This window comes from Sturnira hondurensis, unplaced genomic scaffold (genome assembly GCF_014824575.4).
Source record: "Sturnira hondurensis isolate 20B ecotype Veracruz unplaced genomic scaffold, ASM1482457v3 Scaffold0016663, whole genome shotgun sequence".
Lineage (NCBI taxonomy): Eukaryota > Metazoa > Chordata > Mammalia > Chiroptera > Phyllostomidae > Sturnira > Sturnira hondurensis.
The window spans coordinates 6,998,753-7,011,633 of NW_028089294.1; the positions used below are offsets into that span (position 1 = coordinate 6,998,753).

At 47.7% G+C, this 12,881-nt stretch overlaps 1 protein-coding gene and 1 long non-coding RNA gene across 2 annotated transcripts in view; one reads left to right on the top strand and one right to left on the bottom strand.

Moving 5' to 3' along the window:
• Positions 1-12,122, top strand: part of LOC119001252 (uncharacterized) — a 21,235-nt gene extending 9,113 nt beyond the window's left edge. Inside the window, exons 2-3 of the long non-coding RNA XR_005069525.1 lie at positions 9,589-9,591; positions 12,112-12,122. This is a non-coding gene — a long non-coding RNA (uncharacterized LOC119001252). The remainder of the gene's footprint in view (positions 1-9,588; positions 9,592-12,111) is intronic.
• MCFD2 (multiple coagulation factor deficiency 2, ER cargo receptor complex subunit) lies at positions 1,491-11,526 on the bottom strand. Its single transcript, XM_037066537.1, has 4 exons — positions 11,421-11,526; positions 5,275-5,435; positions 4,386-4,545; positions 1,491-3,000 (listed from the first exon to the last, which is right to left on the bottom strand). Exons 2-4 carry the CDS (start codon positions 5,421-5,423, stop codon positions 2,869-2,871), a joined length of 441 nt encoding a protein of 146 aa, XP_036922432.1. The 5' UTR covers positions 5,424-5,435; positions 11,421-11,526; the 3' UTR covers positions 1,491-2,868.
• Positions 12,123-12,881: the final 759 nt, after the last annotated feature.

The following is a 12,881-nucleotide window of genomic DNA, read 5'->3' on the forward strand; positions in this document are numbered from 1 at the left end:
TGACCAGGACCCTGTAAGGTCCTTCCCCTTGCAGGAAGGACTCCCTCTGTGCTGCACCCACCTCCTCCTCTTTCAGGGTACCCCTGACCCAAGGGTAGGTAGGACGACGTCCATGTCCAGCCTGAAGTAGTTATAAGAAGATGAGACCTTCGTCCATTGTCCTTTATATGATTCCAGAAAGAGAAAGGAATCTCAGAACCCCTCCTAATAGTTAATCACAGGAGGAGAAAAATAATGAAAGTGGCTTAGTTGAAGAAAACTTACAACGCATAAATAGACTTAAAGACTTGACTATGGCCCAGGGCCAGGACAGGAGCATCCTCCTAGTGGCAGGACACTCTTTTCTCCTTCCTAGCCCCTGTCCTAGGACCCCTGATCATCCCAAATGAAGAAGAGTCAAAGGTTTGACATACCCCCAAAGGAAATGGGGGGATGTTGAGGGCAAAGGGGAACTAGCCAGAACATAGCTGTAAGGAAGCAAAAGGTGTTTTACTAACTAACGCAAAGAGGCTCCGGGACACATCCGAAGAGCAGGGTGTGTTCAGGATGTGGTTTAAGAGCAAAGGTTAGTCAGGCAGATAGCCATCTGGACAGTTACTAGGGAGGGAAATTTTGCCCCTGTGCACGAGCTCAACTGACCAATCAAGTAAAGGAGCACGAGCCAGTGCACGAGTTAACTCACCAATAATCAGTAACTCTATTGTGCCCCTGAGCCAACCGCTAACCGCCACATCTGCTTCTGTATTCAGCTTGCTTGCGCGCCTCCATAAAACCCTAAGCCTGTAAGCGTTTGGCGCGACTCTCATTTGCAGCCCTTGTGGGCACTGTGTCTCTGGACACTTTGGAGAGTTCGCCCCTGCGCAGGTTAGACTTGGCCAATAAAGTAACATCTTTGGAACCCTGAAAGTCTCCGACATTTGTTCTCGCGGATGGTGAATGCAACACTGACAGCATGAGGTCCCTCCGAGTGTGAGCCCACTCACTAGATCAGTCCAGAGGGGCAGCTCTGGATGAGGAAGGGCCAGCGCAAGATCCACGGATCTTTGGAGGGAAAAGCAATGGTAACTCCCTTCCTTGCTTTCAACTGGCAGAACGAAGCGTCGTCTCCAAAAAACCAGGGGAGACTGCACCTTTTGCTCAGGCCTGGGAAGCTTGCAATAATGCTATCTAATTAAATTTTCTAGCAAAGAAAGATCACCAGACTCAAAGAGAAAACTCTGTATTTTCCTAAGCCAGAAAAGGCTGTCATAATCTGAACTCAGCCAGAAAAAAAAGGTCCAGAAAGTGATATCATTCAGAGGAAAAAAAATTCCTAGAAGGGCAAAGTGAATACTGGGAATCAACCCCTGCAAAAGGAACCGGGTACATGCAGCCAGGGAGGGTCACGGGACCTTTGACAGAGCAGGCCCATGTAAGCACCGTATTAAGGAAACACTTTCACGTGGCAGGAGAAGCAGCCCACGCGGACAGAATCAACGGCTAACTTTGCCTTGTTTCATCAGTTTTATTTGTCATATATCCAGAATTCATTATATAAATCTTTCAAAATAACTAGATTTTACAAGAATAGTTTATAATTCAGCTCTAAATGCACAATACTTGACACAGGAAACCATTTTTACAAATACATGTTTTCTTATAAGAATACTTTAATAAAATAAATCTCTATACATCATACAAATTTTATGCAGTTCTTTGCTCCATTCAATCATCATTTCAGGATTTTCTACCATAGTATGTCCATCACATCCAATAAAACCAAGTTACAGTTTGCTGCTCCTTGTCATTCTAAACCATTGGTGAGATTTTGCACTGTTAGGGGTTTTTAGGCTTCTTTTCTAATCTTTCCTGATCTGAAAGAATTCACATATTTAGGTTAGAAGAGGTCATTTACACAATACTCCCTCTAATTAGCACTTGACTCAGGTTAATCACTGTGCTTAGTGATCAATCTTTTCAGTTTCCAGGTGAGCTACGGCAGCAGCTAGTAATTTTACCCCCACTGCATCGAGCAGAAGGGATAAACCCTGGTAGTCCTAAGTTTCTAAACTGCAAAGACAAAAAAACCCTAAAACCAGAGTTAAATACAAATACTGAGAAAGCTAAAACATTTGCTATTGATTAGAGAATGGTTTTACATTCAAGGTCTCTCCCAGGTTGAAGAAGACATAAAAGAAAGAAAGCATGAGAATATGGCAGTAGTTTCATAAAATACTGAGAAACTGAGAAAGGGTGATCACTTGGGTCAGTGGTGTATCACATCCAGAGTGCCAGAAGACGCACATTCTGCGGGTAGCTGAAAGCAATAGCTGACGTCTGTGTTACGCTGTGAATTTGAAATAGTTTAGTCAATACTTACTTGCCTAAAGCAAGTAAGTAACCATTTAAGCCTGGGGAACTCGACAGAATACTGACCATGTTTACCTGAAGAGTCAGGACCCACAGAGGGAAACATTTGGCATTAATCCCATTCCTCTGCTGTTACTGAAAAGCGTGTCCACTTGGCAAAGCCTGCCATCATACTTTTCAGATGGCATGAATTAAAACCAAGAGACTAGCAATATTCTATAGTCATGTTCCTGAGTACTCAGCTCCAATTATCCTATTATCCAATACCCTTTAAAAGATTCTTCAATCGAGCCCTGTCCGACAGGAGACTGAACAGTACTTGGGGACTACACTGTGTCCCATTTTGCTTCTCTTCCATTTCTCTTGACTTCCCTTTCTCACACCAGTGTAACATTTGCTACATGTTTTTACCAAAATGCTTCAGCAGTAGTTGGAAATGAGTTATTCTGCGTTAGTGAAAGTGTTCAATCACATTATAATGGATCCCATTTGCATCATAACTAGGAGATGGTCAAATGTCTACTGCAGTGACTTCGCAAATTCCGCATAGTCGATGTATCCGTCATTGTTCTTGTCGTCATCTCTCAAAACACCATCTATTAAGTTAATCAGTTCCTCTTCGCTCATCGGTGGTGCGTGTTCTTCCCCTCCCTGCGAAATTCAAATTAGACAATGAGTCGGCATTTTATTGGACGTGCTCAGCTAATTTCCAAAATGTTCAAGCTTATACATGTCCAAAAACCCCTTCAGTGAGCACGTGGCTTCTTGTAGGGACCCACAAACCATATACCCGATACAGAGTCAGCTCATAATGATCCAGTGTAGAAATTTTATTTGCCAGTTAAAAGAAAGATACAAAGTTGACCCTTGCTTATTTATGTTAAAAATTACTTTCCATCCTTTTCTATTTGCAAAAGTCATACCATGTTCATTGTACGACAGATCTGGCTTACACAGAACTCTGTATTTCCGAGATTCTGTGACCCACAAACCCATCAGGAGAGCTCACGCTCTGGGCACCATTTGCCCTGAGAAAGTAAGAAGCAGTCCACTCTGGACCACACCTCGGGTCAGAACGAAAGGAGGAAGGACTGACAACCAGCAGAACCTGTTAGGATCTTGGAGGGGAAGGTACTTCTCCTATTCCAGAGGCTCCCTGTGCCCAGTAATGAGCTAACACTGTTCACATCCCATGCGGATTCCTCCTCTGGCCCCTCTCCCATGCCGGCCCCTGCTTCTCCTATAGCCACCACCTCGCTCGCCTGCCAGGACCCTGAATACGGTCTTCTCCCTGATGCCAGCCTCCCCGCGCATCCATCAGTCGGCCTCCCACGGCACAGAGCTTCCTGAAGCACTGTTCCAGCACGCCGCTCTCCTCTGCAGAGCTGTCAGCACTCCACACTGCTTTCAAAGGAAGCCCAAACCTCCCCTCCTGGGCAGCCGATGTGATGCACCCCTCCCACCAACTTTGCCTCTCCCCCTGTCTCCACACTGCAGCGTGGCAGAGCAGGACCTGCATTCCATCTGAAGACACAAGATCTCAAATTCAGTTCCCTCCCCTCCAAAATCAGGTAATAACAATGCCTGCCCCTGCCTACTCACAGGCTATTACAAAGATCCAGTGAGATCTCCAACCTACAAAAGTGCTTTGTTTGCAGGAACGTACAAACCTGCAACGATAGTCTGTCTGTCCCTTGGTTCCAATTCCCCACTCTCTTCAAACAAAATAACTTCTCCCCTGCTCTGTATTTTGAACATGGTCTGTCTTTTGGGCACTAGTTTGCAAACTCTGGTGTGCAGCAGAAATGCCTATGGTACTTGTTAAAGACACAGGGCCTAGGACTTCTGCCTCAGCAGGTCACCCTCTGCAAGAAGGACCACTTACTAGGAAAAGAGACAGAACAGAGTGGCGAGCAAAAAAAGGAGAAGCAGTGATACTGGTGCACAAGGACAGCGCAGGTCATCAAGCCTGGGGACTGAAGTCCCAAAGGGAGGCCTTTCTGGGCCATGGCCCCATGCACCACTGCCTGACCTACCTCCTTATGGACATGAGTGATGGCTGTGGAGAGTTCTAGGCCGTCAAGCAAATTATTGCCGTCATAGTCATGCATTTTGAAATAATGGAGCTGCAGTTCTTGTGGGGACATCTCTGCCTCTGGTTTGTTGATGACGCCTTCTAGATGTTCCATGATGTGCCTGGAAACCAACAGGGAGACTCAGACCACCCAGCAGGGCTGGTGGGGTCATGCCGAAACCTAAGGACTCTTGAAAGTTCAAGGTCTGAAAATTCACCCATCGAACAAAAACAAACAGATACAGAGGCAGACCACATTCAAGTCTGGCAGGTATAGGTAAGGCCATGAAAGGAGCAGGGAATAAGACCAAACATTGCCTCTATTATGCTGGCAAGACAATGGGTGTTTTTCTTTTTTATTATTAGAATGATGTTATAATATTTTTGAAGCTATCAATTTAAAAACGTTTTTTTAAGCAATTCAAGAATAACAATATGATATGTGAGGCTAACTGGCCCAAGATAGAAGTTGCAACAAATGATTCAATGTTGAAATGTGCCAATAAAAAAAGAATCTTGTCAGAGTCAAGAAACCACAGCCCATCCTGGCCACTACCACTGCGGCTGCGCGTGTACATGCGTGCGCGTGCGTGCACATCTGGCTGTCTGCAGTGAGAGCATGGATTCAGGCAAGTAAGTCAAGGACCCCCCTGGGGCCTGAAGACCCCCCACTGGTGATATCACAACAAAAGGAACACCTGACTTACAGGTGGATGTAAGGAATAAATCTCACCCTTGAAAAATGTCAAGGAGCACAAATAGAAGGGAAAGAGACTGAGGGTGCCATCGAAGCTGGCTGCAGCTGCAGAGGAGGGGAGATCCCTGACCCACAGCCCTGGCTGAATACGTACTCTTGGTCGTGCACTGTGTTCTTATCCAGGCCCACGCTGCCGGGATGGGAAGAGCCGACCCTGGGCTCCACGGCCCTGGTGCCTGGGGCACAAAAGGCCCAGAGCAGACCGCATAGGAAGGGGGTTCTGAGCAGCCGCAGAGATCTCATGGTCACTGGTACCTGGGAGGTGGGGAACACAGAAGATGAAGGCAAGAACACCAGAGCTAAAGTTCTTTCAAGACTCAACACAGTAGGCTCCTGAGAAACCTGATGAAGGAGCAAGGTAGGGGAAGAGGACATGTTAATCTGGCTCCAGGGCCAGCTCTGCCACTAGACCACTAGACTCAAGGGCCCTGTCGCACAAATGGGCAAGTCCATGACATTTCCTGAAGCACCTTCAGAATGCTTCAGAAAGCAACTCGCTGACAGTGTAGAGGGCTGTGAAGATCATTCCTGCCCATGAGAAACTTATAGTCTGGCCCTGGCTGGTGTGGCGTGGTGGACTGAGTGCTGAGTGCTGGTCTGTGAACCAAAGGGTGGCCCATTTGATTCCCTGTCAGGGCACATGCCTGGGTTGTGGGCCAGGTCCCTGATCAGGGGTATGTGAGAGGCAGCCCCACACTGATGTTTCTGTCCCTCTCTTTCTCCCTCCCTTCCTGTCTCTCTATAAACAAATAAATATAATCTCTTTTTAAAAAAAGAAGAAACTTACAGTCTGGTGAGAGAAATACTTCCTACTGAGAGTGCTAATAAAGGTAGAAAGTGAATTGTAATAAAGACAGATAAACCCTCTGAGAGTTCACAGAAAAGAAACTTCAGAGGGTGGAAGCAAGGGAGGGAGGTGGGTTTGGCTGGAGTCGGGGGAAGATGCAGACAACTGTAATTGAACAACAATAAAGGGATTAAAAAAAAAGAAATTTCCTCTGGGTGAGAGAAAATCAAGAGAAGGCTGGCGGACATGGGGACACTTCAGCTGGGCCTGGATGGGTAAGTGTGCTGTGGACGTGCAGGCATTAAAGGGCCAAGGGGATGTTGTGAGCAGAGCGGCAGGTGCAGACACGTGGGAAAGAAACTCCAAGGGGTTTGGTTGGCCTGGAAAGCAGAGGGTGTGAAGTAGGCAGAACAGTGAACAACAGGCTGCAAAGGTTGACCAAGCAGTGCTGAACGTGACTTTGCATGGTGAGCCAAGAGAACTAAAGTATCCTGAGGCTAATGGGGGAGCCACTGAGGATTCCTGAATGGAAGACGAGGTCAGAGTTTGTTTTCAGAATGGCTAATCTGGCGGCAGGGAAGGTATTTAGTGGAGCAAATACAGAAAAAATCTTCACTTTAGTTGATGGAAGGAATGAGGTAAGTTCAAGGTCATCACAGAGAAGATGACACTAAGCTCTTCTTTCATTTACAGGTCTGTGACAAAGGACAGTAACTTAACCACCATGAAAGAGCATTGGAAAGGAGAGGTACATAGAAATTAGGATTCTGCCCTGACTGGTGTGGCTCAGTGGATTGAGCACTGGCCTGCAAATCTAAAGGTTGTTGGTTCAATTCCCAGTCAGTGCACATGCCTGGGTTGTGGGCCAGGTCCCAGATTGGCTGGGGGCCAACCGATTAATGTTTCTGTCACACATCAATGTTTCTCTCCATTTCTTTCTTCCTGCCCTTTGCTCTAAAAATAAATACCCCCCAAATCAGGATTCCATCAAATACTCCCAGGTTTGGCTAGACCTGCAACTGTGGTCAACAACAGGAAGACACAGTCAACCACAGAGCAAGCTCCTTAAGGCCAGGAGCGCTTTGTTCCTGTCAGTATTCCCCACCAAGAATCGGGCAGGGCTTTACTGTTTGTTAAACTGAGAGCCCCACTCCTTTCTGGGGCTTATGGACTGGCTTCAAGAAGGAAGGGGATGGACAGCCCGGGGTCCTGCACACCAGCACAGAGAGAAGCCCTGACTTACACACTCACTGCCCAAAAGGCAGCAGTGCAGATTCTGCTGGATAACAGGGGCCATGAGCCTAAGGGGCAACTGTAGCCACAGCCCCAAACCTATAGCAGCAATGAGAAAGCATTATGCACTGGCCAAGACCTTGTACATGCTACACACACAGCCCCACTCCGACACTCCCTGCACCTGGGCTAGGAAGTGGACATGCTGCAGCCCCCCACCCATCCTAAAGGGCAGGACCCTGGAAAATGCCACCTTTTCCTGAGGTTTAGGAAACTTTCCCAAACCCACTTTGCCTCTCAGTATAAACACCTATGCCTCCTCCAAGGGGATGATAGTCGGTAGGATGCATGACTTTTAGGGTGAAAAAGCAGCACTGAGTCTTACTACTGAAGAGGGATATCCTAATGCAATCTGTCAAAATTAAAAACAGGGAAAGACGTTCAACATATATGGTTTATATCACACAAAAAGAACAGGCTGCCAAAGTCCGTAAAGAATAATTCACTTTAAAGGTATCCAGACCTTGATGAGGCCACTGCCACTGCACCTGGTACCAGAAAACAAGGTTTCAAGTTACTCTCGGCAGCCACCGCACAGGCCTAAATGGAACAGAACTGCTTGTTAGAGTTCTGGGCCAAGAGGGATCAGAGAGAGAAGCCAGTTCCTCCCAAGCCCTTCAGACTCATTCGGCTCAGAGGCCTCTTTCTCCAGCAAGCCTTCTTTAATTCCAAGTCTGACCTAGCTGTCCTTCCCATGTGCTCCTGAGTGCCTCCCTTCAGAAGGGTCCTGTCCTTTGCTGACAACAGCTGTGAATGTGATCTTGAACAACACCTGTCCAGTGTACCTCGCTGGACTGGGCACCGTGAGGGTGGGCACTGCATTTATATTCCTAGCATCAGACAGTGCCAGGCATGGAGGATGCCAGGAACAGTCCTTAGGCCATGTGCCATGGTCCCTGGGGGATGTGGGGAGCCCCACTTTCATGTACATGCTGCCAAGTTTTGATGTCAATCTAAATGACCATAAAACTTTTTTTTGAGATATCTATCAGATAGCTGAGCTAAGTGACTGCTAGACCCATGGCACCATTTCCTGTAAGTACATGGTTGGAAACTTAGTATATTAAACTTGGGGGCGGAGGCAGGGACAAGGATTCTATCCAAACAACACTGAAAAGTAACCAAGTGATTGGTAGTGCAGTAACTATGGGTCCAAATGATCCCTTCTTCAAGGGAGGCAGAGTAAAGGCCAAGAACCACTGATGGCGAACATGCCCCACTTTGGCTGGCTGTGGCAGGTCTCTAACTACAGGCATACCTCGTTCTACTGTGCTTCTCTTTACTGTGTTCTCCTCAACATGGAGGTAAGACCTGCCACCAGCAAAAAGATTACGACTCCCAGAGGGCTCAAATGGTGTTTAGCATTTTTTAGCAATAAAGTGTCTTTAATTAAGGAATGTACACAGTTTCTCAGACATGTTTTTGCACTCTGCACGCTTAAGGGAGTACCAGTATAGTGTATGCACAACTATTATATGAACCTGGAAACCAAAAAATTCATATGACTCACTTGATTGCAAAATTTGCTTTATTGTGGTGGTCAGGAACCGAACCCGTGATGTCTCTAAGGTGTGTCTGTATTAGAACACAACAGAAACCAAATGTATGAACATAGAACGGCAATGAACACAGGGAATTTGCCTGCCACCTAACAGTTCAAACAGTCACATTCAGAAAGAAACAAGAGCAGTTCCCATCACCCCTTTGAACAAATTGCATCACCCACAGTCCAACCACTTAGCCCAAGGCCATGAGCAAACAGCCACAAGTAAACCCCAGGAGCCCCTGACCTTCGTAGCCTTTTTTGAGAAAATGTAAAGGATAGGTTAGAGAAAACCCGAAGGAGGAGAGGTTTCTGAAGACGACCTCAGAAAACAACCCACGCTTTGACACATCCTGCCCAAGAAGCCTCAGTCCTGGGAGCGACACACTGGACCATGGGCAGCAGTGAGCCTCTCACAGAGCTGGGACTGTGACAGGGGTCCCCTTGATGCTCCAGCATCCCCCCTTCCAGTCCCCAGGGCATTTGCTCCCACTGGTCCCACCTGTCTGCAATCCCTCTTCCTTCTAGGCCCAGTTCAAATATCACCTCTGGGCTCTTCCAGCCTTGATGAGATGTCCCCTCCTGGCCCTCAGTCTGCAGCCTCTCACGCTCATCTGGACTTAAGATACAGTCACATATTGTTCTTCTTTTGTTTTTCTCTTCTCCCTCCTCTCTGAGGGCTGGAAACCTACCTGTTCTGTTGCTTCTCTACCCTACAAAAGTTATCACAAAGTACCGAGCTGATGACCTACAGACAGCTGACCTTCATGTCTGAATCAGGGCAGTGGGTCTTGGCCCTAGCTGAATGTTCTCTATAACAAAAGTTCTGGCCTAAGATGGAAAAATTCATGGCTCCGACTTTCCTCAGAGCCTTCCTGCCAGTGACTTGGCCTGGCCCGCCCGTCCCTCCCAAGATGTAGTTTGTCCTATCAGCACAGAACAGTTTGGAGCCAGCCTTTCTCCCACTCAGACTGCAGCAGCTGTTAGCAGCATTTCCCTCACACCAAGGGCCCTCGGTTAAGAATTCAGACTCAAAGCGGCCACACTCACCAACATCCAGACACCCGTACACAGAGTCAATGCCAAAGAACAACTCTGAGCGGCACTTCCCCACTTAAAACTTCCCTGGGCCTGAACTGAAGACGAAAAAACAACCGAGTTCCTAGGCTAAGGAAACCTCCATATGGGTCAGGGGTTGAGAACAGATTCTGAAGGAGCAGATCGAGGAGCCCAAGGAGCTGCCATGCTTCCTTTACACATTTAACAAATATATTATTTACTTATTTTTTTAATCCTCACCTGAGCACATTTTTTCCCATTGCTTTTAGAGCAAGAGAGGAAGGGAGAGAAGCATCAGTGTGAGAGAGAAACACTGACTGGCTGTCTCCCAGAGGCACCTGGACTGGGGATTGAACCTGCTATCCTTCTGTCACCACACAGTGCTCCAACCAACTGAGCCACACCGGCGGGGGCATAACATAATCTTTCCTGATAGCCTGGTGCGGCATAAGGTATTAAGGGTAGGACTGCGACTACGACAAACTCCAGTCACAGATTATAGCCTGGGAACCAGTCAGACACACAACCCACACCTTAAGTAATTTGTTAAGGATTCGAATTTTTTTCAACCAAAGGACATCACCTGAGGCAGAGGGAACCTGGTGTAACAGACATCTGAGCCTAGAAAGAACTTGGTCCAACCCAGGATCTAAAAAAGGTTCAATATGGTTGAAGACACACTGTAGGGGAGACTGATGAGTTAGAGCAAAAAGTCAGCGGTCCACGAAGGGGCTTGCAAGCCCTGTTGGATAGCTTGGAAGAGCAATGAGAACCCACCGAAAGATCGGAGAGGGAAGGGGACATGATCAGATCTGTGCTTTAAGACCATCACTCTGGCTCCCCAGTACAAAACTACAGAGAAATCAACAAGGTATACGTGGGATCAGTCAGGAGTCTACTTGGGTAGTCCAAGGAAGAAATGATGGTCGCTTGAACTAGCTAGAGCAGAGACTGGCAGTGCAGAAGCGTACCTATTCGAGAAAGATTTGTTATGGATTCCATATGGGTGGTAAAGGAGCACAGGAGGTTGGGAATGACGCTGAGGTTCTGGCTTGGGCACTGGGTGGATGGCGTGCATGCCCGGATAGGAAATACAAGAGGAAATCTGCTTCCCTGGCCTTCACACTTCCCCGGCACAGCCAAGCAAGGCTCTCCTGACCAAACAGGTCCAGTCTTGTTGTCTCCTCCAGGGACCGATGGGGATGGAGGGTGGGGGACACCAACAGCAGACTGAGTCACGCCCCACTGCCTTCAAGAGGGCAGACATCGGCCCGGCCGGGCCTCTCTGGCTTCAAAGCCCCCAACAACCCGAGAAAAAGGCTCTGCTCCCAAACGGCTAAGCTTCCCGAGGTGACTCGGGGACGGAGACCCACACCTAGGCCGCAGAGGCCTCTCAACCTGAAGCCCGGATACCCGGAGTCCCGGAGACCCCAGAGAGACAGTAGGACTCTGCCCCGTTGCGGACCCCTGGGCCCCTCCCCATCAACCTCCTCCCCCAGGGTCGAGTCAGGGGATTTGAGCCGTGGCCCGCACCGGGGATGCTCCCGGGTTCACTCACCCTCGCTGCCCGCAACTACAGTTTTCTCAGAAGCGAAATGTTCCAGCGTGAGCCTCACCAGCCCCCGTCCTCGGAACACTTTTTCCCCGGCCCCGCCCCCAGACTTGCCTTGCGCAAGCGCAGTCCCTCCTACCCGCCCATTGGCTCCGTGAGGCCCCGCCTCTTGCCGGAGCCCCTCAGTGTGTACGGCTCCGCTAATTCCACGTGTAACGGGCTCCAGAGGGAGGGGCGGACGCAGTTCTTATTTCTGCTTCCAAAGGCAACAAATAGCTGGTGCCTGGGGTGATTGACCTGAACCTTCAGGGGCCTGGAACGTTCCTAGGCAACTTCGGAAACTCCCAGGAAAGCTGTCCCACGTGGGGGGTAGTGGCAAAAACCGAGTGGGGCTGACGCCAAAGCCAGCTTCCAGCTCCGCCTCCATTTTCACTTTTACAGCAGTTTCTTCAACTGCAAGTCGGAAAGAAAGATCATGGGAATCCTAATTCCTTTCCTAATGAAAGAGCTAAAAGACGCCATAGCCGGCCTTGAATCCTGTGTTTCCAAAATGGGCCTTTTCCCAGACTCTCCTTGCCCCATTCTGCAAGAGCCATCATGGGCAATACTATTCACTCACATAGGAGTCCCTCCAAGACAGTTCAAACACCACGTTACCTGTAGTGTTTGTGAAATGCTTGCACTTCTATCTCAATAGAAGACAAGCATTAAAAAACAAACAAACAACTCCATAATCAGAAGAAACGAATACATAAACCCCGCATAAACCTGTTCTTCTTCGTACCTTTGCCTCCATACGAGACTGTCATTCAGTGAATATCTATTGACCAGATAGGTAAATTAATGTGAAAGTTCCATTAAATTTTTTTCTCCCATTTGTCTCCAGGAAGATACATAATCATTCTTCATAAAAGTCTGGGTCCAGAAAGGGAGAAAAGGGAAGAAAGAAAGTGGTTAAGTGAGTAGATGGTCTCAGAATCCTTCCTGCAATCAGCTTTAGCAGATCAGTGACTTGAAAGTTGGTGGAGGCAACTGCCATGGACAGTGGTCCGTTCCTTCTTGCCTTCATCTGAGTTTGAAATCTGTTAATCCTATTCCAGAGAAAAGTCCCAGGACCCCAGAGTTCCTGAAGAAACCCTATTAATCCAGGACCCCCTCTCCTTTCTTTACTCTGAAGTTTAAGTTGGTTTGATATAATTCATTTTCCAGCCCTGCATCTGCCATTCACCTATTCTTCTTGTGCGAACAAGAAGTGCCAACACACTTTCTTCTCGTGTGTTCACCTATTTTTCCATTTGCTCATTTGTTCAGTAATTCAGTAACATTTCTTGAGTACCTCCTATGTACAAGGACAGCTATTTTCAACCTTGTTCATCTCTTGGCACGCATGAACTAATTACTAAACTTCTGCAGCACCCTAGAAAATATATTTCTTGCCGATCTGACAAAAATAGGTATAATTTTGGT

What these genes read in the sequence shown, in the direction of transcription:
- MCFD2 (XM_037066537.1), bottom strand. Translation starts at nt 5,423, where the DNA reads ATGAGATCTCTGCGGCTGCTCAGAACCCCCTTCCTATGCGGTCTGCTC. An exon ending in AACACAGTGCACGACCAAGA is followed by an intron (nt 4,546 to 5,274) that starts GTACGTATTCAG and finishes GTTGGTTTCCAG; the next exon opens with GCACATCATGGAACATCTAG. An exon ending in TCACTCATGTCCATAAGGAG is followed by an intron (nt 3,001 to 4,385) that starts GTAGGTCAGGCA and finishes TGAATTTCGCAG; the next exon opens with GGAGGGGAAGAACACGCACC.